General features: G+C 41.9%; 1 protein-coding gene and 1 long non-coding RNA gene across 6 annotated transcripts in view; one reads left to right on the top strand and one right to left on the bottom strand.

Annotated features, from left to right (window-relative positions):
* The window catches only part of ATP10D (ATPase phospholipid transporting 10D (putative)), a 96,261-nt gene that overhangs the window by 31,785 nt on the left and 37,770 nt on the right, over positions 1-26,706 (bottom strand). For all 5 annotated transcript variants that reach the window (XR_006104213.1, XM_042469826.1, XM_042469823.1 and 2 more), the window contains 3 exons: positions 5,965-6,071; positions 3,038-3,164; positions 209-393 (listed from right to left, as the gene is read on the bottom strand). Coding sequence is in view for 4 of the 5 variants with exons in the window: in XM_042469826.1 (XP_042325760.1) it covers positions 209-393; positions 3,038-3,164; positions 5,965-6,071 (419 nt within the window). In the remaining variant the exon portion in view is untranslated. The remainder of the gene's footprint in view (positions 1-208; positions 394-3,037; positions 3,165-5,964; positions 6,072-26,706) is intronic.
* LOC121931798 overlaps positions 4,793-26,706 on the top strand; it is a 43,280-nt gene continuing 21,366 nt past the window's right edge. The window contains exon 1 of the long non-coding RNA XR_006104214.1: positions 4,793-4,875. This is a non-coding gene — a long non-coding RNA (uncharacterized LOC121931798). The remainder of the gene's footprint in view (positions 4,876-26,706) is intronic.

The raw sequence follows: 26,706 nt of genomic DNA, 5'->3' as shown, positions 1-26,706 counted from the left end.
ATGATTCTATGTTTCTATGATATAAAAATATTTCAGACAGACAAACAGACGATCCAGTGAATACCCCCATCCTGGCTGTTTTCTGATGCAAAGAGGGCTACCTCTTAGCCATGGGCAAGCTCATGAACTTCAGCCATACAGTCATTATACTGCAACACAAACATTTTCAGTAAAATACAGCTATGGAAGAACCAAATGTCAAACGTACCAAATTACCAGACTTAAGAATGAAGAGCTGGTCAGTAGTGTCCAGTAATTTACAGGAATAAGCTATATTGACAGCTGTCTCTTGTTTATCACCTGTCAGCATCCAAACATTAATTCCAGCTCTTCGAAGGGATTCTATGGTTTCTGGGACACCTTCTTGCAAGCGATCTTCAATCCCAGTGGCACCTTTGACAACAACCAGGTTGATGAAATGTAACAACAGCAGATGGTAAAAAGCAATGCAAATAAATGTAGAAATAACCTATCAGGTAGTATTTGGTGCTAGGGTAGCCATGTTTTCCTAAGCTACTGGTGAGGAAAGTACACCCCTAGGCTGTATGTGGGCCTTTTGAGGCTCACATGCCCCCAGTGACCCCATTTTTTTCATTCCCCCCAGAAAAGGTTTTTTTAACCCTTCAAATATGATGGAGATAATTTAGTGCAATTTTGGGAAAGAAAATGCCTAGATGGAAATGCCACTGTCACATAAGTCTACCCACTTTGGGCTCTGGTTTGTACTGGAATTCCAACTTGGACAAGTTTCAGTGGAAATACTGTTCACAATTGTTAATGTTAAACTTTTGCTATCAGATACAATTTGTTGTATATTGTTTTTATGGCAATTTTATGTGTATTGTATTATTACTTTGATTTTGCAATGGCCATTGGCCAAAAGCAATAAAGCATGTATGTATGTATCAGTGGAAATAATGCAACACTCAGTAGGGAAAAAAATTATTCTGGTGCTCTGGACTATTATAAAAACAACACTACCACACACAATGTTGTTATGTGTATTAGAGAAATTAAGGTAAAGTAGAGTTATGTACCTGGTGTACAATATATGTAAATATGTAATAATGCAGTGCTGGAAAAGAGTGTTTAGGATACCATGGACAGCCAAAAAGATAAACAAATGGGTCCTTGGATCAAGCCTGAAATCTCACTGGAAGCCAAGATGAACAAATTGAGGCTGTGATACTTTGGCCACATAATGGGAAGGCATGGATCACTAGAAAAGGCAATAATGTTAGGAAAGGTAGAGGGCAGAAGAAAAAGATTGCATGCCAGATGGATGGACTCAATCAGGTAGGTCACAGGCATAAATTTGTAGGACCTGAGCAGTGGAGGATAGGGGATCTTGGAGATGTCTCATCCACAGTGTCACCATGAGTTGGAATCTACTCAAGGGCAGCTAACAACACCAAAATAATTTAAATAAGGGGGTCAGAACATGGTACGTTGGGGTGACTGGTGATTGGCTGAGGAGGAGATTTTAAAAAGGTGGTCTTTTAAAAGTGGTGTCAAACTACATTATTTCTACAGTGTAGATGCACCTTGAGAGATATGAGACAGTTAGAGATAGGAATTAGACTCAGGATGGTTAGTTAGGTTCAGCTCAGATTATGAAGAGTTAGGGAAGGAGTTAGCTGTGTAAGAGTCAGTTAGGATTCTGATTACTTAATTACATCAAAATAACAACTAAGCCTTGAAATTTTAGAACCATAAAATTTTGTACACTCGGGTGCTGAGCAGACAGAGAAGAAAACTCAGGTCGCACCTGAGGTTTCTTGAATTGGGAGGAACTTCCACTGTCCACTAAGGCAGTTCAAACACCCACAGGCAGTCCACACCACTCTATTATTTTTTTGTGCCTGCTCTCCAATATATGCACATCATTGCATAAAAACATCACCTGTGACTGCTAATTACCCCCCTCATCCGAGCTGCCATCCCATTGGACACCCTATGTGACTGTCCACAGTTGCAAAAGCGATACAGCACATGTACAAGTGCCTCGGTGTGTCCAGTGACACATGAGCAAAGCACAATCATGGATGCCCCATATTTTCCCACTTTCCCCCTTCACTCCATACCCTCCATTGGACTATTTGTTTATGTTTTTTATTGCATCCACTGCATTATTGGTGACATGGTGTGTTTGTCATAATTCCACTTCAAGGGATGTGCGATGGATCAATGGTGTGATGGGTTGATGGTACATCTGGCCACTTGTGTGCTTGCATGCTTGACAAAAAAACAAACAAAAAAACACAGCATGGTGAGCAGTGGCGCTGATGGCTGTGTCATACTGGGCCCAGGACACATGCTCCAGACCACTTATCTGGGCCTTCCTGCATTCCCACACCCGCGCCATGCTGTTTATATGTCAGTGTGATAATGTGTATTTTCCATGTTAGAGCGGAGCAAAAGGTCATTATTTTGCTCCTGCTTTTTGTCCTGGAGTGCAGCTTTGCCCTCGTTTTAGCCTCATGAATCATGTAAACAGCAGAGGCTCAAAATGGGATGAAATTACCTTTCTTTGTCTATGTGGACAACCCTTAAATAATTTCTAACTGTATGTTGAGATTATATTTAATAAATTATCCTTCTATATATGCATGTGCTTTTGGGAATGCAGAGAAGGGGATGGTTGCTTTTTTAAAAAAATAAGAGTTACAATACAGTACTTACAGGGACCCATGAATAAGTCTACCCATGTTTTTGGGTCCATTTTTTGGCTAAAATTTCTAGACTTATACATGAGTATGTACAACATTATTTACTAATTAATGGACATATTGTCCATTCACTTGCTCCTTCTTCCATCAAAAATGAGTTCTGTAAGTTAGGTGCATGCCATCGTTGGTTCTCCAAGCAACTCCACCCAAAGGATTGTGATAATTGTAGTTTAAAATGTCTGGAAGCCAAAGATACTTCACCTTTGTTTTGATGTGGCAAAAACACATTTCTGAGTTACCTTTGTTACTTCATGGAATTAAGTGATAATTATTAGATAATTATTAGAGATATTCTGTAAGCAACTCACCAAGCAAAATTAAGTTGTTCTCAAGCCTTTCTGCTGACTCAAGGAGCAGTTCTTCCCTGTTTTCTATACTGCTTTCAGCTAAAAAATGTCCTTGCAACCATTTTTCATACTCGTCATCATTCAATACCTGTGGAATCAGCAAAAGGGCATACAGGGGGGGAAAACCAACTACAAATAAAAACCGCTAACAATCCAAGAGGTGAATTCCTATCATTTCAAACTGTCCTTCAATCACTATAAGCCTGAATTTAGAATGTTTAATCTTTGTGACAGGTAAGGATTCATATTATTTGACATTTCCCCAAAACCACCACAGCATGAAAAGAAATGAATATTGACAGTTTCAGATCACAGGCTGCTGGCCATTCTGGCTGGGGTTGGCAGGCAGGTGGAGGAACATGAAATCCAAAAAAACAACAACCTCCCTAACACTGTGGAGAAAAACAATGGCAACTGTAGCACACGTGCAATGCAGATAAAATCACTTAGCCCCCAAAGGCTTTAATAAAAAGTCATGCTTTGATTTGGTGATGGAAAGACACCAGGTTTGGCACAGATTGGGCATCCTAGGGTAGTTATACCATAACTGGGGTTCATCTCCAAAAAAAGGCTCTCCTGCATGTCCTCCAACAATTTATTGCCCTCACTGGTGGGACACAGAGACAGATGGGAGCTCCAAGAAAATTCAGTTCTTGCACAGGCAAATATAGAGCTAAAGGAGCTAAGTTGCAACCAATCTGAGCTCTGCAATGCCATATAGAAAGAAAGTAAGAAAAGAAAAAGGTGATCGTTCTTCCAGTCTTCCCTGCTGAAACATTTCTATACTGTAATAGGAGGAAACATTTTAAATTTCACAATAGAAATCTACCAAACCCAAAGTCCTTCTCACTGGGTAATATAAACAAGGGATAAAGAGCCTTTATTTATTTGTTTTTATTTAATGTTATATTCTTTGAGGATACTTGATCATGGTCTGCACAGTGGTGGTGGGTGACGCAAAAGCCAGACCTAAGCAAGACCATCCCTTTCTCATTCTGTTGTATGTTCTTACCACATCTCTCTTGCTGATGAGTCTTTATCTCTCCACTTTCCCATGGATTCTACAATGCACTGTTGTTGTTATTGTTGTGTGTCTTGAAGTAGTTTCCAAGCTATGGTGTCCCTAAAGTGAATCTATCATGGGTTTTTTGGCAAGTTTCTTCAGAGGGGGGTTGCTGATGCCATCCTTTGAGGCTGAGAAAGGGTAACTTGCCCAAAGTTACCAAGTGAGTTTACATTGTTGAGCTGGAGTTTGAACCCTGGTTTCCATAGCAATAGTCCAATGATAAAACCACTACACCAATCTGGCACTCTGGACAGCAGTGGGCCCACTAAAAAATCCTTGCTTTTTAAATTTTTTTAAACATAAAATTTGGATGAATTGTCAAAGTAATAAACTACAGTACTGGATTCTTGGGGAGTCCCCTCCTGAGTATGCAGGTGCTCCCATTTCCATTACCATGACAATGGATTGCCACAGGACCAACCCACCCACACTCAGTATTAAAAAGAGATCAATGATGATACTGTAAGAATTAAAAGTAGAATATTCTCTGAAAAGCAAAAGCAGTGTGCACTATACAGGACTGTGCAGCCAAGTCTGGTGTATTCAAATATTGTAAGAAAATCCAAAAGAAGATAAGGCCCTTATTTGTTTCTAAATGTGAGCATTTTCCTACAGAACATTGCTTTCTGTACACTCAACAGATAAGGAAGTCAGAATTCTGGAAAAAGCTCAGCCAGAGTTACCTGTGAGCCTCCACTGCCATCTACTGAAAGGCTAAGACTACAATGAGATGGTAATTTTGCTCTTATTTAAAATAACAAATCTCTCTCTCTCTCTTTTAAAAGGACCATGATAGATTTGCTTTAGGATCATCATAACTTGGAAATGACTTGAAGACACTTGTGTGTTCCATTATGATGAGGCACACACAGCTTCATGGGGACAAAGCAGAGGTGCCTACTGTGGTAGATCTAGGGCCCAATTCTTTGCTCTTGGGACCTTTCCTATGCCTCACTACCCCATTTGAATTATTGGGAAACTCATGTCTGGTTTTGAAAAACTGATTTAAAAAAATAATAGTGCTGGGGAAGTCTTCCAAAGAGGGGAAATACCTGTTCTGGTGGATCAATTAATGTGGGAGGAGGGGCAGAAAAAGGGCAGACCATGGAATTTGGAGGAGTCAAGAGGATCAAAAACAAATCCATTCACACTGCAGAAATAATCCAGTTTGACACCACTTGTACTGCCATGGCTGAAGGCTATGAAATTCTCAGAAGTGTAGTTTGTGGTGCCACAACAAACTACACTTCCCAAAATTCCATAGCCTTGAATTATGGCAGTTAAAGTAGTGTCAAACCGGATTATTTCTATAGTGTAGATGTAGCCAACCTCTGGGTGCACATGAGGCTCTAGAGTCATATGCTGTCCATCCCAGCATGCAGTTTATCCACTCAATTCAATGGAAGGGCCAAGGGTGTGATTATTATTCGGTGTATGCAGAAGAACTTGTCCTTCCTTGGAAATGAAGACACTCATTTCTGAAGAAACACCATGTGGCAGCTCTGACTCTCACTTTGAATCACACCCTGTACTTTTAAATTGTGGTTGCAACAATTTATAATCATACATGCTTGAATGTTGGATGGCGCCAGATCAGTGTGTTGTGCTTTATCTTAAAATATCCTGTCTAATATAAACAGGCTATAGTCTTGCTGTTCTGTGTCTTTTCTATTTCTCACAATATTGTTGATTATCATATGGAAACTTTTAAAATGTTCGCTTTGGAATCTTTTACCTCTTTTTAGTTCCCAGTTGGTGAAATATAAATAGCATCTTACTCCTTTAAGAATAGAAATATTTGTTAATTTTTAATTATTATTACCTTCATAGCTATACAAAGAGTGCGTAGTCCCTGTGTAGCATATTCATCTAGATGCCTCTGAGTTCTGTCCTGTTTTCCCCTCTGGATCTTATCTGTTTTTTTATCACCTGAGTTTAAAGGGATAGGCAAAAACCCATGTAAAATGGAAATATGCACCAGCTCTGTATAAAGCATTATTTCTTGTACAAAGATTTTTGCAAAAAGGGAGCAAAGTCCTGAGATTTGCTTGTGTATGAAATTGTTTTCTGCAAACCACTGTGTGATAGCTAGTAAAAACATTTTGCTGCACAACAGTTTCAGTTGAGGAACACTTTGGAGATCATTACACTAAAGCCTTTTGCAGGAGACTGTGGCCCCATACAGACAGGCTAAAATAAAGCTGGATTGGTGCTTGGCTTTGGTGTGGCTTCCGGACTCTTAGGATGCATGCATCATTTAAACAGCATACCTCCAAAATGACCTGAAGCAGCTTTATTTTGGCCTGTCTGTATGGGGCCTGTGTAACACCTTGTGAAAAAGACTGCACCACACCTTTTGCTAATACACTCAAGAGCTCATGCAAGAGTTTTTGCAGTATCTTGTTGTAAGAGAAACAACATTCTGTGGTAAACTGGGGAAAGCTGTTTCACTTGCAGACGAAGCCTTGTACAAAAGCCCTTCCAGACAGACAGAGAGCTCAGAAAAAGATAGTTTTTGGATTACAATGCCAGAACTTGCCAACACCGTGGCATTAAGAATTAAAAACACCAATTGCATTTAAACATATTCTCAGTTTCAAAGAAAAACAGTTTTCTCATTTTATTATGAACCTTGAAAATACAAATGGAGTTGCAGCTTTCCCAGGCAAATCGCCGAATTAGCCGGGACTCAACGGTTTTTCCGGCCTGGAAAGAGGAGGGATCTGAGAGTGCGCAGCCTTTGTTCGTGGCTTGGACCAAGGCCAGAGCAGGCAGGTAGAGTGCGATCCTGAACGCATTTGCCCTTGCAAATGTCCGCACTTCTTGAAAGCCGCAGGCATCTCAAAGCAAGGAGTCAAAAGGTCCGAATTACCAGGGGCGGGAGAACAAAACTGGTCAGAAAACAGTTCCGAAGTCAAAAACGAAAGTTAGTCCTAGCAAGCAAAGCAAGCCAAGGTCCTCTGAAGCAGCTAGCGCGGCGGAAAAAAGGAACTGGGGAAAGAGCGGGAAGGCAGGGCCTTATAAGGGTGGGCGGAGTTACCGCCAAAAAGTTGCAATTTGTGCAGAGTGAGCTCTGCACAGTGATTCCAGTAGGTTCCGAGCACACTGCGCAGGCGCAGTGAAACCCATTTGTGATGATTCGCAGAGACACACGAAGAAGAAACCTCAAGATTCAAGCTGACATTGCTTGACTGGCAAGAGGACGTAGCTTCTGATGTGGACCTGGGTGGAATTTGAACGTCACCAATGGGCAAGTTTTGTAGGTTTGAAATCTGTTCGTAGAGCAAACCTTAAGGCAAGACTAACATTCTTATGCGCTCAGAGCATAAAGGCTTTATAATGGACACAGGTACAACGGTGTCCCTCACCCAGGCAATGAAGGTTAGTGAAGTAGTTGTTGCAGCTAGGGAATTCACTTCCAACATCACCATACCCTATAAAGCAGAAAGAAGCCATTACTGGCAAAGTGTACTCAACGCAGTACAAAGTTAAAACCAAAAGTGAAGATTTCCTAAACGGGGCATATGCAGAGAAAGCCATACAAGCCAAGTCATAATCAGAAATAAGAAAAAGATACCAAGCTCTAGGAATTAGAGAGGAGAAAAGATGATAAATGTGCTGAATAAAACATAAAAGACGAGAGGAAAACACCAAGACAAGGTTCCTTGATGCTGCCTAACGCAGTGGGTGAAAGGAACTGGGGTAGATGAGTGGGAATAGCGAGGGTATATGGCTGGTGGTGGAGCTACTGCCAAATTTGCATATGCTTATCTAGAAAGTTTCAAATATGCTCGTGTCAGTGTCAGGAATACCCAGCTTGTGAATCAACGAGACCATGAAGAAGAAGTACTAGTTACCTGCAATAATTCTCTTTTTTACGTATCACACACTACTTATATTACAATTAAACTTAACATGGCATAACTTCAGCCTCTTTATAGTGCAATTTAAACATTTAAAGTTACTGTATAGTTACAGGGCTGGGGCCTCACTAATGGTGGAAGAAAGAATACACAGGATTCAGTGCTGTGTATGCTATGCCTTTTTGCTCTGGTGAGGGCCTAAGGTGAAATAAGGTATATTTTTCTATCACTGGCCAAGGTTTGTAAGCTTTGTGGTTCAAGTTGTTCTACATTCGCAGTGGTTTAAATATTCTTTCCAAACTGGTCCTAAGATTTTTAGAATCTTTCTGAGAGAAGAATAAGACCCAGGTAGCGATACAGGAAAACCCTATCAACTTTTATTCACCTTTTTAAAATAAAATATTTCAAATGAATTTTCCTCATTGTTTCATTTTCCTAGGTTTTTTTTTTTTTTTCTCCCCTCCCTGGGCTTTTGTATCTCCATACCCCTGATACTATTCTCATTTTTAAAACTACTAAAAGAAAGAAGTTTAGGACCAATCAAAATACAACGATTATAGTGCTAGGATTCCATTTTAACACCTATGGAATTGTGGGATTTGCATGTTTAGGGAGGGGGTATTTAAAATTCGCGGCAGAGAAGCCTAGTTCCTCACAAATTACAAACAACAGATTCGGTAGGATGGGTCATGGCAGTGCAAAAGTGGAATAATAGTGCTATAATTGGTGAAGTGGTGAAAGAACCCAATGTCATATCTAGTGTGGCCCTCAATTATATTGCTTCAATTACGGTCAAATGCAAATAATAAGTGGTAACTTGGCAGCTCAAAGAAACAGAGCAGCAGGAAGCCTCGGATTTTTTTTCAACTACACAAGCTAACAACAAAGAAAAGGTATATGCTGCACATATATAAGGCTCTAACTAGAATTACATGCCAATTATATATGAGAGCTCTGTGATTACGTTCTAGGCAAGTGAAACAGTTGGGAAGGGCTGAGCAGAAAACACGTAGAGGAAAGGATATTAGATTCTTTTCATTTTTTCATTCCTCCAAGTTACCCCCCCCCCAAAAAAAAAAACTCCATGAAGTTTAACCAGTGTCAAAGCACACGATGGAAACCTCTCCTGTTTCGTTTCCTTACACCTGCTCAAATCCCAGCTTTTTAAAAAGTACAAATTGCTCATCAGGCCTCGAAGGGAGTACTATTTATGACGTCAGTAACAACAACAGGATGAGATCAGGCAGTAAATAATTTCATCAACAATAACTAAATAAATGCTGAAGAAAAATCGCACTCCATTGTAAATGTACACCTTTAAATAGCTGCCATTATATACAGTGTGCCCTTGGTATACACAAAATCCGTGGATGCTCATGGCCATTCATACAATGGTCCTCCCTTATATAAAATGGCAAAATCAAGGTTTGCTTTTGGGAATTTATGCATTGTTTAATATTTTTCAAGATGTGGATGCTTTGAATCCGGGGACAAACAATCCAAGGATATGGAGGGTGACTGTATTCCTCTATATGCAAATACAATGAAAGGATAACAAGACTTTTAATATGCCAGGTGAAAAGAGATGCTGGCCTTTCCATATGCACAATCTTTATTTTGGCTTTCCCTAATGATAAACTACTACTCGATGTTTATATTCTGCTTTTCCCGTTGTGGCACAACCCAGAGTGAAAAGCAGCTATCTGGGAACAGATATGAATGTTACTGTACTAACGCTTTCATATGAGCCAATGTTTGGGAAAGAGTAAGTGTGATAACTACAATTTCTACTGCATAAAGTCACTTTCAGACTGGCTTCATTTGAAAGCTGGGCAGGAAAGGAACAGGTCACAGCAACCTTGTTCCTTTCATGCTCAGAAGCCGTTGTTTATCGTGCTATGTGAAAGAACAAACAATGGTTAACACTAACTATGGTTAATTTCAAACAAGCACTTCAACTATGTGTTTATAAAAGTTGGTTTGTTGTTATACAACAAATGTTGTAGTGTTAACCACAGTTTTAAAACCAAATGGCACAACAAAGTGCAGCTTGTTAAAAGTGGAAAGCATCTGACCATCTCCTCCTCTAGAAGGAGCGAATGAGAGTATTGCACAAGCCTAAGGTTTCTGTGGTTGTCCATGCAGTGCCAAAACAGTTTAATGCAGGTAAGGGAATAGTTTTGGACCAAAGGACTAGCTTTGGCCCAAAGTCTAGAGGTTCCCTTATCATTTTAGTGTGAACATGTAAATGTGCCAATACTACTTTGAATCCTGCATTCATTCCATGTACATGGGCGTTGGGGTCAAAGTAGATGTTCAAGGGAATGTGAATTCCATAAATAATCTGTTTCCTTCCCATAATGGAACGGTCCCAGAGATATGTGCCTAGAAACAAGACTTGAAAATTAAAGTCAAGCTTGACTTCCAATGATCAGTCACAAGATAAAGCATGCATGTGCAAGATACATAGGTATGTAAAATCATATGCTATGCAAATTATTGGAAAACATCTCTGCCCAAAATACTAAATAAATACTTCTACAATTAAGAAAAGCATTTAAAATTAAATTGTAGAAAGCAAGTCTTCTCATTACTGTCAGCAGAAGGAGAAACTCAGCACAAATGAAAAATGCCCACTGGAGAGCATGGGCACCTAGTCTACATGAATTGGGAAAATCAAACACAGCTTGTTTAATAGGACCATTAGTGTGTACTTGATGCTTCAGAGGGACAATAAACCAGAAAAACAAAACCAACAAAAAAAAAACAGTGGCCTGCTGCCCAAACGTTTATCATCCAAAAAGTTACACATATAGACAATACTCACCTATAGCCAGGGTCACACTTTCAGCTCCTTTCGTACCAGTGTCACTAACTGGCCTTCTGCACAGGGGTTGCTCGGCAGCGATCACAGCCCGGATACGTCCCGTGAGCACTAAGAATTCCTGCACACGTTCAGGCAATGCAATTTTTAATGTTGGTCCATCTATAACTAGTGCATAAGTGAACTGGGAAATGTGAACTATCGAAGTGGTTGGGATGCTTAAATAGTTGTATTGCGCCTGCCTGGAAACAAGCATCCTCTGATGATCTTCTAAAAATATGTCTATCATATTTGAACAGTCATCCTGGTTGGAAAAAAGAGCGTGTGAGATGACCACTGTAATTTTGCCCCAGTTTCTTGTATGATTACACATCATACTTTCACTTTTCAAAACACGTCATGGGTGGTAAGACATACCAGCAAACGGAGATTTAAGATCTTTAACATAAGCCCTTCTCTTGGTACGTGTTGCTCCCAGAATCACATTTGGAATGGATACGAGATAAGGCTTGCCCTGGTGCCTGCCTGCCCAAGGTTTGCCCCAACCCCTGTGAGGAAAGTAAGGTTACCCTCCTTCTGATGTCTTCCCTTAGCTAGCAAAAAATTTTTCATTCAGACTGACCACTGAGATCTGAGTGTGACCTACAGGGACAAAAGACTGTTTGCATCTTTTTTTAAAATTGATACATTTAATTGTTTTAGCCTCTTTTTGGTGTGTTTTAATTATATTTGCTTTTACTTGAGTCTTAATGTTAGGATTGTGTGCTATTTATCTAAGAAAGGCAGAAGAAAACTAATAATAAATAATGAAGTAAGTAAATGAATTATCTAGTTTGCTTCCTCTCCTCTGTGCATGCTGCTGTGAAAACAAGAATGGAAGCTTGCATTCCATTTTGATTAACTGTATGTTAATTTATGCCTGAAATCCATATTTATGATTATGGAGAAACAGCCAGTCCTCTAACCTGATGTTTGACAGGTTCAAAGAAACTATAGTTAGGGTTAACTCACAGCATTTTGGTTCTTTGGACAAAATGACATGGCAGCATTTAATAAAAAAATGCAAACAAAAACTCTGAACTCTTCACAAATATGCTAAGCAAAATAATGGTTGCCTGTGGCTTATTTTCACAGCTAATGAGCCCATGATTTATGCTTGATAAATATATGATCATGGTGTCCAAACCAACTGTCCCTTTGTTAAAAGTTTAACGAGTCGCAGCCTCATTCTTATTTAACTTGAACGGAAACAATGGTTGCCGGAAATACTGGAAGAGGTTATCTTTTCCAATGTATGCATGTATGTGCGCGCACTCTCTCTCTCTGTATTTATGTAGTCGTAGAGTCTGATTCATGTGGGGAAAAATACATATTATGAAGTCATGCAACTTTTTAAGAGTTTACTTGTGGAGACAACAGGCAGATGGGAACCTTGGCACTAGGCAAGGAGAGTGGAGAAAAGGAGGGGGCTTGCTCCAGGAGTGAGTATTAAAAGGGAGGAACAGATGTTGAAAGTTGTTGTAGATATTTAGTGTGCCCTGAGGGGTGGAGAGCTTTGAGACTAGGTTAGGCTGCGGAGGGACAGCTATAAAAATTTTAGGTACCAAGAAAGGGAAGAAGATGTCCTTATTATATTATTGCATTGCCCTATGGGAGACAAATGTTTTGGTGACTAGTGTTGTCAAAATAACCAGAAAGGTTATATGAGACAAAAAGTTTAATAAGGTTCTATGAGAACAAGTCTGTAATGGGAACTATATAAAAGCTATAAAGAACAATACAAGGCCCAGTCCAGACGGGCCTTTGCGGCACCCCTCAGCACATGCTAGGGATTGGCCAAGGCGCACCGTCCAATGTGCCCCACCCACTAGCACGTGATGAGGGCGCAACACGCGCCGTGTACACATGGGCGACACAGTTTGACATGACAGATGAGCGTTCCGCATGTTCGTGCCCCACTGTGACGTCGGAGTGCATCATTGGAGCACTGCGGCATCACAATGGTGCTGCAGAAAGAACAACTTTTGCGGGTTCTTTTTGGTGTGGTGAGGGAGCCGCACGGTTTGTTCGCTGCGGCTTCCACGTGCAGCAAAACAATGTGCGGCAGAACGCCCTTTTTGGGCGGTCTGGTACCCCGCCATAGACAAGCTAAACGAATTTAAACTGTGCACATATAAGGTATTTATGCACTGTATTCCATTGTGACATTGCATCCACTAAAAGAGATCTTTAAGTGCGGTACATACTTCCGGGAAAGGGCGGAGTGCGGTGGCCTGTTTGGGCTGCAGAGGGATGGCTGAACGCAGCCAAACTGCTCGGCGTTCCTCCACCCCAAAAAGAACCCGATAAAAAAATGGGTTCTTTGCTATGGTGCTGGCATGCACAGTGACATGTACTGCACATCCCTTACTCAAATGGCGGCATCCTGCGGATGAGATGCGACTAGAATGAGCAGCCACCGATACCCCAGGGTTCGGGAGCATGCAGTTAATACGCACTTCCGAACCCTAGTATTGGCGCGTGCTACACGCCTTCGCCCATCTGTACTGGGCCATATTCAGTCTGACAGGCAAAAAATTTCTTACTTTGTTTCAACAAAAGCATCTGAAGTGATTATAGAAACATGCAAAAATCTACCAACATTGAGAAAAGTCTTTTAGATTTGGGTCACATTAGATAGTGTGTGTGGTGGCTGTCAAAGATAGATGGTGCCAAGCTGGGGTGGGATTTGAAACCCAGAGTGGTGGTGTCTAAAGAGAGTTTATAGTGCAGAGGCACTTAAAGAGTCCCAAGTTGGAGCCTCACGTGAAGAATTGGGTGGGAGATGGACATCACCTTCACATAATTGGGTAGGCAGCAGTGGCACACCTTAAAAAGAGGGAAAGGTTTTGAGAGATTTGGGCAGTGCCACATTGTCACCTCAGCATACTCAAGGACATAAACACCAGTTTAGTATCAGTCTTATACAGTTCTAATGAAATAATGCAGCTTCTGCACAAGAGCTGGGAAAACTAGTTGGGAGCTTACTAATATGTCCATACTGAAATAAATGGAAACTTTAAATATGGTTGCATGCTAATTGATACACTGCTCTCAAACATAAGTGTTGCAGGTGGGTTGTACGTCAAAATCTGAGACATAATGGCTCTGCATTCGAGCAAGAGATGGTTGATCTAAAAGTGCTAATTAAATTGTTGTTATGTGAGTACTTATAAGAAAATTAGTTTATCTACGGGCTATTTTTTTTAAATAAGTAACTCAATTAATTTGTCAATTTTCAAGTGATTATTTGAGGAAACAAAGACTTGATTTTGTGAACAACAAAATAATGCTCCCCCTTTCAATATGTTTTTAAGGAATTTTTTTAAAAGGATATTACAGTACATCTAGAAAAGAACACGTTCCCTTTTAAACATTTTTTCTTGAGGATAATTAAAAAGTGAACACAAAAACTACCATTTTTCTTCATAGAAAATCTAGTAGATTATTTCCTGGAATACTATCAGTAATTCCATTTTAATGGAATAATTCCTGCACATAATGGTAATCAAGCAAGGCGCAGAAGATACAACAAAGGGCAACTTAGAATAAATTTATTGCTCAACATTTTAAGACAAATATCTGTAGACTGCCATCTGTATGACACAATATTTAGCATCTTGCTCTCAAAGCATTTCAAGAACAATTAAAATGTGTCAGTCTCTTAACTGAAATTGGAGGACAGATCAATCTTGATCTAAGTTTTAGATAATTAAATGTCACTCTATTTTCATTAGGGGAGAATGTTTGCACAAACATTCATTTTTCAGTGCTTATGCAGCACGACAGCTCTAACCGAGCACCCTGCTTCATTTGAATTGCAGAAATAATCTAGTTTGACCCTACTAAAGTTCTTGGTGCCTCAACGAACTACAATTCCCAGAATTTAAAGCACTGAGCCATGGCAGTTAAAGTGGGGTCAAACCAGATTATTTCTGCAAGTGTGGACACAGCCTAGTTGTGCTGAACTACAGCTCCTTCACCCCAGCCAGGATGTTACAGAGAGAATGGGAAAGCATCACATTGAAGAAAGCCGATACAGTTCATTCTGGGAATTCAAGACACTTAAATTATGTCTGTAAATTGACTGAGAATGATTGTTCCTCTATAGTTCAAACACACTGCAGAAATAATCCCATTTGGAGACCGCTTAACTGCCCTGGCTCAATGCTAGGGAATTCTTGGAAACTGTATGTTTGTAAGGCATTCAGGGCCAGTACAGACAGGCCAGGTTGTGCCAGTATTAGACTTGATCGGTGCAGTCTCCATAGTGCCAACACTAATGGCGCCATTACATCACAAGGTTGCGGCCCCCCCACCACATGCGGATGCTGCAGCAGAGTGCGGGGCTTACAGGAACGACATCGACCGCCGTCAGTACCCACCCTTAGCTTCTCTGTCAGGGAGCTCTGGTGTACAATAAACTACAATTCCCAGAATCCCCTAGCACTGAGCCAGGGCAGTTATGGTCTCAAACTGGATTATTTTCTGCAGTGTTTTGGACTGCAGGTACAGTACTGAGAGTGTTCTTGCCTTAGGGTGCATCTACATATACAGAAATAATGCACTTTGACACCATTTTAAGCATTGTAGCTACATCCTATTGAATCCTGGATTTGTACTTTTACAGGCTTTCACCTGTTCTGCCAAAGAGGTGTGGTGCTTCTTAAAAATTGGATTGTGCAGGATGGAGCCATGACAGTTAAAGTGGTATCAAACAGCATTATTTCTACAGTGTAGATGCACCCTAAGGCTACAAACTGTATTGTCGATGATAACAAGTGGAGACTAAATAATAATAGACAAGAAAGGAAAGAAAACACATCAAGGCAAAAAAAAAAGTGAATGTTCATCATACTCTGGAGATACAAGACCTTGAGAATCAGTGAAGGCATTTAACTGTTCTGTGCATATCAAAGGAAGAGGAAACAATTCCCACCAATTCTAGTCAGCTCTAGAAGTTTTGAAGATAATCACAGAAAAATTATGAAAAGAACTTCAGCTCAGATTCTTCGCATCTGTGTCATGCTGTTAGATGTGATATGTACCTTATCAATGCTATGTTACTTTGTGAGCATTGATTGCAGGTATCACCCCTGCAAAAAGTAAGTAAGTACAGTCATAAGGGGTTTTTGGTTTTTAAAGAGAAATGTGTTCTCTTGTTTAATCTGTTTTAGTCATTTATCTTTTACTGTTTTAATTTAAATTGTTTAATTTATTTAAAGTGAGTTCATTATTAATTGCTCCGAGATCTTGAACACACTCCCTCGGAGTGTGGTGGGTCTCTTCTTTGAGGTCTTTAAGCAGAGGCTGATGGCCATCTGTCGGGGAGATTTGATTGAGAGTTTCCTGCATGGCAGGGGTTGGACTGGATGGCCCTTGTGGTCTCTTCCAACCTATGATTCTATGTTTTCTATGATATAAAATATTCAGACCAGACAAACAGACGATCCAGGAATACCCCATCCTGGTGTTTTCTGATGCAAAGAGGGCTACCTCTTAGCCATGGGCAAGCTCATGAACTTCCGCTACTGTCATTATACTGCAACACAAACATTTTCAGTAAAATACAGCTATGGAAGCAACCAAATGTCAACGTACCAAATTACCAGACTTAAGAATGAAGAGCTGGTCAGTAGTGTCCGTAATTTACAGGAATAAGCTAATTGACAGCTGTCTTCTTGTTTATCACCTGTCAGCATCCAAACATTAATCCAGCTCTCGAAGGGATTCTATGGTTTTCTGGGACACCTCTTGCAAGCGATCTTCAATCCAGTGGCACCTTTGACAACAACCAGGTTTGAAATGTAACAACAGCAGTGGTAAAAGCATTGCAAATAAATGTAGAATAACCTATCAGGTAGTATTTGTGCTAGGGTAGCCATGTTTTCCTAAGCTACTGGTGAGGAAAGTACACCCCTAGGCTGTGATGTGGCCTTTTAGGCTCACATGCCCCCAGTGACCCCATTTTTTTCATTCCCCCACAAAGGTTTTTTTTAACCCTTCAAATTGATGGAGTATTTAGTGCAATTTGGGGAAAAAATGCCTTAGATGGAATGCCACTGTCACATAAGTCTACCCACTTTGGGCTCTGTTTGTACTGGATTCCACTTGGACAGTTCAGTGGAATAACTGTTCACAATGTTATGTTAAACTTTTGCTATCAGATACATTGTTGTATATTGTTTTTATGGCATTTTATTGTATTGTATTATTACTTTGATTTGCATGGCCATTGGCCAAAAGCCATCAAGCATGTATGTATATCAGTGGAATACTTGCAACACTCAGTAGGAAAAAATTATTCTGGGTGCTCTGGACTCTTATAAAAACAACACTACCACCCACACATGTTGTTATGTGTATTGAGGACAATTAGGTTAAAGTAGAGTTTGTACCTGGTGTACATATATGTAATATGTAAATGCAGTGCTGGAAAAGAGTGTTTAGGATACCATGGACAGCCAAAAAGATAACAATGGGTCCTTGGATCAAGCCTGAATCTCACTGGAAGCCAAGATGACAATTGAGGCTGTGTCATTTGGCCACATAAGGGGAAGGCATGGATCACTAAAAGGCAATAATGTTGGAAAGGTAGAGCAGAAGAAAAAGTTGCATGCCAGATGGATGGACTCATCAGGTAGGTCCACAGGCTGAATTTGTAGGGACCTGAGCAGTGAGGATAGGGGATCTTGGAGATGTCTCATCTACATGTCCACCATGAGTTGGAATTTCCAAGGCAGCTAACACACCAAATATTTAAAAGGGGGTCCAGACATGGTCGTTGGGGTGACTGGTGATGGTGAGGAGGGATTTTAAAAAGGTGGTCTTTTAAAAGTGGTTTCAACTACATTATTTCTTCCAGTGTAGATGCACCTTGAGAGATGAGTCAGTTTAGAGATAGGATTAGACTCAGGATGGTTAGTTAGGTTCAGCTCGATTAGAAGAGTTAGGGAAGGATTAGTTTGTAAGAGTCAGTTCAGGATTCTGATTACTTATTACATCACACAATAACAATAAGCCTTGAATTTTAGAACATAAATTTTGTACACTCGGGTGCTGAGCAGACAGAGAAAAACTCAGGTCGCCACCTGAGGTTTCTTGAATTGGAGGAACTTCCACTTCCACTAAGGCAGTTCAAACACCCACAGGCAGTCCACACCCACTCTATTATTTTTTTGTGCCTGCTCCCAATATATGCACATCATTGCAAAAACCATCACCTCGTGACTGCTAATTACCCCCCTCATCCGAGCTGCCATCCCATTGGACACCCTATGTGACTGTCCACATGCAAAAGCGATACAGCACATGTACTGCCTCGGTGTGTCCAGTGACACATGAGCAAAGCACAATCATGGATGCCCCATATTTTCCACTTTCCCCCTTCCACCCTACCCTCCATTGGACTATTTGTTATGTTTTTATTGCATCCACTGCATTATTGGTGACGGGGTGTGTTTGTCATAATTCCACTTCAGGGATGTGCGATGGATCAATGGTGTGATGGGTTGATGGTACATCTGGCCACTTGTGTGCTTGCATGCTTGACAAAAAAACAAACAAAAACACAGCATGGGTGGCAGTGGCGCTGATGGCTGTGTCATACTGGGCCCAGGACACATGCTCCAAACCACTTATCTGGGCTTCTGCATTCCCACACCGTGCCATGCTGTTTATATGTCAGTGTGATAATGTGTATTTTCCATGTTAGAGCGGAGCAAAAGGTCATTATTTGCTCCTGCTTTTTGTCCTGGGAGTGCAGCTTTGCCCTCGTTTTAGCCTCATGAATCATGTAAACCAGAGGCTCAAAATGGGATGAAATTACCTTTCTTTGTCTATGTGGACAAACCCTTAATAATTTATAACTGTATGTTGAGATTATATTTAATAATTATCCTTCTATATATGCATGTGCTTTTGGGAATGCAGAGAAGGGGATGGTTGCTTTTTTAAAAAATAAGAGTTACAATACAGTACTTACAGGGACCCATGAATAAGTCTACCCATGTTTTTGGGTCCATTTTTTGGCTAAAATTTCTAGACTTATACATGAGTATGTACAAACATTATTTACTAATTAAGGGACATATTGTCCATTCACTTGCTCCTTCTTCCATCAAAAATGAGTTCTGTAAGTTAGGTGCATGCATCGTTTGGTTCTCCAAGCAACTCCACCCAAGGATTGTGATAATTGTAGTTTAAATGTCTGGAAGCCAAAGATACTTCACCTTTGTTTTGATGTGGCAAAAAACACATTTCTGAGTTACCTTTGTTACTTCATGGAAATTAAGTGATAATTATTAGATTTCCTATTAGATAATTATTAGAGATATTCGTAAGCAACTCACCAAGCAAAATTAGTGTTCTCAAGCCTTTCTGCTGACTCAAGGAGCAGTTCTTCCCTGTTTTTCTATACGCTTTCAAGCTAAAAAATGTCCTTGCAACCATTTTTCATACTCGTCATCATTCATACCTGTGGATCAGCAAAAGGGCATACAGGGGGGGAAAACCAACTACAAATAAAAACCGCTAACAATCCAAGAGGTGAATTCCTATCATTTCAAACTGTCCTCAATCACTATAAGCCTGAATTTAGAATGTTTAATCTTTGTGACAGGTAAGGATTCATATTATTTGACATTTCCCCAAAACCACCACAGCATGAAAAGAAATGAATATTGACAGTTCAGATCACAGGCTGCTGGCCATTCGGTGGGGTTGGCAGGCAGGTGGAGGAACATGAAACCAAAAAAACAACAACCCCCCTAACACTGTGGATCTCTGGAGAAAAACAATGGCAACTGTAGCACACGTGCAATGCAGATAAAATCACTTAGCCCCCAAAGGCTTAATAAAAGTCATGCTTTGATTTGGTGATGGCAAAGACACCAGTTTGGCACAGATTGGGCATCCTAGGGTAGTTATACATAACTGGGTTCATCTCCAAAAAAAGGCTCTCCTGCATGTCCTCCAACAATTTATTGCCCTCATGGTGGGACACAGAGACAGATGGGGGCTCCAAGAAAATCAGTCTTGCACAGGCAAATATAGAGCTAAAGGAGCTAAGTTGCAACCAAACTGAGCTCTGCAATGCATATGAAAGAAAGTAAGAAAAGAAAAAGGTGATCGCTCTTCCATCTCCCTGCTGAAACTTTCTATACTGTAATAGGAGGAAACATTTTAAATTTCAAATAGAAATCTACCAACCCAAAGTCCTTTCATGGGTAATATAAACAAGGGATAAAGAGCCTTTATTTATTTGTTTTTTTTATTAATGTTATATTCTTTAGGATACTTGATCATGGTCTGCACAGTGGTGGTGGGTGACGCAAAGCCAGACCTAAGCAAGACCATCCCTTCTCATTCTGTTGTAGTTCTTACCACATCTCTCTTGCTGATGAGTCTTTATCTCTCCACTTTCCCATGGATTCTACAATGCACTGTTGTTGTTATTGTGTGTGTTCTGAAGTAGTTTCCAAGCTATGGTGTCCCTAAAGTGAATCTATCATGGGTTTTTTGGCAAGTTTCTTCAGAGGGGGGTTGCTGAGCCATCCTTTGAGGCTGAGAAAGGGTAACTTGCCCAAAGTTACCCAAGTGAGTTTACATTGTTGAGCTGGAGTTTGAACCCTGGTTTCCATAGCAATAGTCCAATGAAAAACCACTACACCAATCTGGCACTCTGGACAGCAGTGGGCCCACTAAAAAATCCTTGCTTTTTAATTTTTTTAAACATAAAATTGGAGTGAATTGTCAAATAATAAACTACAGTACTGGATTCTTGGGGAGTCCCCTCCTGGAGTATGCAGGTGCTCCCATTCCCATTACCATGACAATGGATTGCCACAGGACCAACCCACCCACACTGCGTATTAAAAAGAGATCAATGATGATACTGTAAGAATTAAAAGTAGAATATTCTCTGAAAAGCAAAAGCATGTGCACTATACAGGACTGCGCAGCCAAGTCTGGTGTATTCAAATATTGTAAGAAAATCCAAAAAGATAAGGCCCTTATTTGTTTAAATGTGAGCATTCCTACAGAACATTGCTTTTCTGTACACTCAACAGATAAGGAAGTCAGAATTCGGAAAAAGCTCAGCACAGAGTTACCTGTGACCTCCCTGCCATCTACTGAAAGGCTAAAACTACAATGAGATGGTAATTTTGCTCTTATTTAAAATAACAATCTCTCTCTCTCTCTCTTTTAAAAGGACCATGATAGATTTGCTTTAGGATCATCATAACTTGGAAATGACTTGAGACACTTGTTGTTCCATTATGATGAGCCACACACAGCTTCATGGGACAAAGCAGGGGTGCCTACTGTGGTAGATCTAGGGCCCAATTCTTTGCTCTTGGGACCTTTCGTATGCCTCACTACCCCATTTGAATTATTGGGAAACTCATGTCTGTTTTGAAAAACTGATTTAAAAAAATAATAGTGCTGGGGAAGTCTCCAAAGAGGGAAATACCTGTTCTGGTGGATCAATTAATGTGGGAGGAGGGGCAGAAAAAGGGCAGACCATGGAATTTGGAGGAGTCAAGAGGATCAAAAACAAATCCATTCACACTGCAGAAATAATCCAGTTTGACACCACTTGTGCTACCATGGCTGAAGGCTATGAAATTCTCAGAAGTGTAGTTTGTGGTGCCACAAAAAACTACACTTCCAAAATTCCATAGCCTTGAATTATGGCAGTTAAAGTAGTGTCAAACCGGATTATTTCTATAGTGTAGATGTAGCCAACCTCGGGTGCACATGAGGTTCTAGAGTCATATGCTGTCCATCCCAGCATGCAGTTTATCCACTCAATTCAATGGGGGGCCAAGGGTATGATTATTATTCGGTGTATGCAGAAGAATTGTCCTTCCTTGGAAATGAAGACACTCATTTCTGAAGAAACGCCATGTGGGCACTCTGACTCTCAACTTTGAATCACACCCTGTACTTTTAAATTGTGGTTGCAACAATTTAATCAACATGCTTGAATGTTGGATGGCGCCAGATCAGTGTGTTGTGCTTTATCTTAAAATATCCTGTCTAATATAAACAGGCTATAGTCTTGCTGTTCTGTGTCTTTTCTATTTCTCACAATACTGTATTGTTGATTACAATGGAAACTTTTAAATGTTCGCTTTGGAATCTTTTACCTCTTTTTAGTTCCCAGTTGGTGAAATAAAATAGCATCTTACTCTTAAGAATAGAAATATTTGTAATTTTTAATTATTATTACCTTCATAGCTATACAAAGAGTGCGTAGTCCCTGTGTAGCATATTCATCGGATGCCTCTGAGTTCTGTCCTGTTTCCCCTCTGGATCTTATCGTTTTTTATCACCTGAGTTTAAAGGGATAGGCAAAAACCCATGTAAAATGGAAATATGCACCAGCCTGTATAAAGCATTATTTCTTGTACAAAGATTTTTGCAAAAAGGGAGCAAAGTCCTGAGATTTGCTTGTGTATGAAATTGTTTTCTGCAAACCACTGTGTGATAGCTAGTAAAAACATTTTGCTGCACAACAGTTTCAGTTGAGGAACACTTTGGAGATCATACACTAAAGCCTTTTGCAGGAGACTGTGGCCCAACAGACAGGCTAAAATAAAGCTGGATTGGTGCTTGGCTTTGGTGTGGCTCCGGACTCTTAGGATGCATGCATCATTTAAACAGCATACCTCCAAAAGACCTGAAGCAGCTTTATTTTGGCCTGTCTGTATGGGGCCTGTGTAACACCTTGTGAAAAAGACTGCACCACACCTTTTGCTAATACACTCAAGAGCTCATGCAAGAGTTTTTGCAGTATCTTGTTGTAAGAGAACAACATTCTGTGGTAAACTGGGGAAAGCTGTTTCACTTGCAGACGAAGCCTTGTACAAAAGCCCTTCCAGACAGACAGAGAGCTCAGAAAAAGATAGTTTTGGATTAAATGCCAGAACTTGCCACACCGTGGCATAAGAATTAAAAACACCAATTGCATTTAAACATATCTCAGTTTCAAAGAAAAACAGTTTTCTCATTTTATTATGAACCTTGAAAATACAAATGGAGCTAATGGAGAAACGGATATAGAGACAATCAAGAAGTATAAGAAATGGAAAAAGGGGGAAATCACAAAAAAGGAATCAAAGAAATAGCAGGCATGTGTAGGGGTAAGTGCGAAAAGCTAAAGCCAGAATGAACTCAGGCTTGCTAGAGAGGTTAAGAACAATAAAAAGGGCTTTTTTGGATATGTCCGCAGCAAAAGGAAGAAGAAGAAACGGTAGGGCCACTGCGTGGAGAAGATGGCAAAATGCTAACAGAAGACAGAGAAAAGGCAGAATTACTCAACACCTCTTTGCCACAGTCTCTCAGAAAAGGCAAAGGGTGCTCAACCTGAGGATAATGGAGCAGAGGACAGAAAGGGGAATGTCAGCACAGATAAGTAAGAGATATAGAGGAACAACTTATTATTCTAAATGAATTTAAGTCTCCAGGACCAGAGGAACTCCATCTAAGAGTATTAAAAGAACTGGCAAATGTAATATCGGAGCCTTGGCAATAATCTTTGAAAACTCCTGGAAAACAGGAGAGATCTCAGCAGACTGGCGGAGGGCAAACGCCCCATCTTCAAAAAGGGGAAAAAAGAGGATCCCAACAATTATCATCCAGTTAGTCTGACATCAATACCAGGAAAGATTCTGGAGCAGATCATTAAACAGAGAGTCTGTGAACATCTAGAAGGCAATGCCATAATCAAAAAAGTCAACATGGGTTCAGAGAAAACAAGTCATGCCAGACAAACCTAATCTCTTTCTTTGATAAAATTACCAGCTTGGTAGATGAAGGGAATGCTGGTGGAATAGTATATCTTGATTTCAGCAAGGCCTTTGACAAGGTTCCCATGGACATCTTGCAAACAAGCTTGTAAAATGTGGGGCTAGACAAAGGAACTGTTAGATGGATCTGTAATTGGTTGACCGGCCGAACCCAAAGGGTGCTCAACAATGGCTCCTTTTCATCCTGGAGAGAAGTGACCAGTGGGGTCCCACAGGCGCGTCCTGGGCCCAGTGCATTCAACATCTTATCAATGACCTGGATGACAGAATTGAGCATATTTATCAAATTTGCAGAGATATCAAATTAGGGGGAATAGCTAATACCCCAAGGACAGGATCAGATCAAAATGACCTGAATAGACTAGAAGCTGGGCCAAGCTAACAAATGAAATTCAACACAGAGAAATGATAAGGTATTGCACTTAGGGCGGAAAAATAAAATGCACAGTATAGGATGGGTGACACCTGGCTGAATGAACTACGTGTGAAGGGATCTAGGAGTCCAAGTGACCACAAGTTGAACATGAGTCAACAGTGTGATGGCGGCAGCTAAAAGGCCAATGCATTTTAGGCTGCATCAATAGAAGATAGTGTCTAGATCAGAGAAGTAATAGTGCCACTGTATTCTGCTCTGGTCAGGCCCCACCTAGAATATTGTGTCCAGTTCTGGGCGCCACAATTCAGAAAGGACATTGAGAAACTGGAGCGTGTCCAAAGGAGGGCGACAAAAATGTGGAAGGGTCTGGAAACCATGCCCTATGAGGAACGACTTAGGAGTGGGGATGTTTAGCCTGGAGAAAAGAAGGTTAAGAGGTGATATGATAGCCCTGTTTAAATATTTGAAGGGATGTCATTGAAGAGGGAGCAAGCTTTTTTCTGCTGCTCCAGAGAACAGGACCCGGAACAATGGATGCAAAGCTACAGGAAAAGAGATTCCACCTGAACATTAGAGGAATTTCCTGACAGTAAGGGCTGTTTGACAGTGGAATGCACTCCCTCGGAGGGTGATAGAGTCTCCTTCCTTGGAGGTCTTTAAACAGAGGCTGGATGGCCATCTGTTAGGGATGCTTTGATTTGATTTCCTGCATGGACAGGGGTTGGACGGGATGGCCCTAGTGGTCCTTCCACTCTACGATTCTAGGATTCAAGGCTGAGGCAGCCTTATTAAGAGACCAGTGGTGGGAGCTGCCATAATGCTGATCTGAGTTGTCATGAGGGACTGTACACCTACTGGGGCTGAATCCCCACTGCAGAAATAACTGGTTTGACACCACTTTAATTGCCATGGCTCAGCTCTGGTGCCCCCACAAACACCATTTCCAAAATTCCATAGCCTAGAGCAGGGGTAGGCAACCTTTTTGAGCCGGGGGCCGGGTTGCTGTCCCTCAGACAACTGGGGGGCCGAAGCCAGAGGGTGGAGCTTCCACCTCTGGGGGTGGAGCCGCACATGGGGGTGGAGCTCCACCCCTGGGTGGAGCCACATGCTAGGGCGGAGCTCCACTATCCAGGGGCGGAGCCACATGTCAGGGGCGGAGTTTCCACCCTCCAGGGGCGGAGCCGCATAATATTTGCAAGAAGCTACTAGGGCCGGCAATGCCATAACACAGGAAAAACGCATGCACACTGTCTCAACCCGAAAAGAGCAAGCAAGTCATGTGGGGGGGATTTTGCAAAGAGAATACCAAAGGATAACAACAACAACAACAATAAGAGCAATATTTGTAAGAATGGAAGCTACTAGGCAAGGCCACAAAACAGCAAAAAAAGCATGCCACTGTCTGAACCCACAAAGAGGCAAGGAAGTCCATGTGGGGGGATTTTGCAAAGAGGATACCAAAGGATAACAACAACAATAATAAGAGCAATATTTGTAAGAATGGAAGCAACTAGGCAAGGAGGCACAAAACAGCAAAAAATGCATGCCACTGTCTCACCCACAAAGAGCAAGCAAGTCCATGTGGGGGGATTTTGCAAAGAGGATAACAACAACAATAATAAGAGCAATATTTTTCTTTCCTTTCTTTCTTTCTTTCTTTCTCCTTCTCCTCCTCCCTTTCTCTCTCTCCCTCCCACCCACCGTTCTCTCTCTCTCTCTCCTGGCCTCCACTCCTCTCCTTCTTTCCCTCCCTCCCTCTCCTCTCCCTCTCCCTTTTCTCTCTCTCTCTCTCTCTCTCCTCCCCCACCCACCCTCCTTCTGTCTGTCTCTCTCCTCCCCTCCCTCCCTCCCTCCCTCCCTCCCACTCTCCCTCTCCTTCTCTCTCCTCCTCCTCCCTCCCTCCCTCTCCTCTCGCTCCTCTCTCCTCCTCTCTCCTCTCCCCCGCCCCTCCATATTTATAGGAGGGAGGAAGGAGGGTTGGGCCAGGAGGGAGGTGGGGCGGGGCTAGGAGGGAGGTGGGCGGCCCATTTGAAGGCCCGGTGCAGCTCCGGGAGCCCCGATCAGGCCCGAGGCCGCATCGGGCCTCCCAGGGCCCCGGTGCGGCTGCTGAAGCCCCGTTTAGGGCTTCGGCTGCTGCATCAGGCTCCCAGAGGCCCGGTGCAGCTCTGGAGCCCCGATTCAGGGCTCAGAGGCCGCATCGGCCTCCCAGGGGCCCGGTGCGGCTGCTGAAGCCCCGTTTCAGGGCTCCAGAGGCCGCATCGGGCCTCCCAGGGGCCCGGTGCGGCTGCTGAAGCCCGATTCAGGGCTCCAGAGGCCGCATCGGGCCTCCCTGGGCCCGTGGCGGCTGCTGAAGGCCCCGATTCAGGCTCCAGAGGCCGCATTGGGCCTCCAGGGGCCCGGTGGCGGCTCCTGGAGCCCGATTCAGGGCCCAGAGGCCGCATTGGGCCTCCAATGGGCGCCGCCATTTTGCCCTTCAAAATGGCGGCGAAGTCTCGCGCGACCTTTATGGTGCGCGCGAGACTTTGCTGCCATTTGAAAGGCAAAATGGCGGCCGGAGCGGCCGAAATCGGCGGCGATTTCGGCGGCAGGAGGGAGTGGGGGCCGGCAGAAAGGCGCCCGCGGGCCGCATCCTGCCGCAGCCAGAGAG

Source organism: Sceloporus undulatus, chromosome 5 (genome assembly GCF_019175285.1).
Source record: "Sceloporus undulatus isolate JIND9_A2432 ecotype Alabama chromosome 5, SceUnd_v1.1, whole genome shotgun sequence".
Lineage (NCBI taxonomy): Eukaryota > Metazoa > Chordata > Lepidosauria > Squamata > Phrynosomatidae > Sceloporus > Sceloporus undulatus.
Note: the sequence above shows the minus strand (reverse complement) of the source record. Positions and strands in the feature narration are given on the sequence as shown.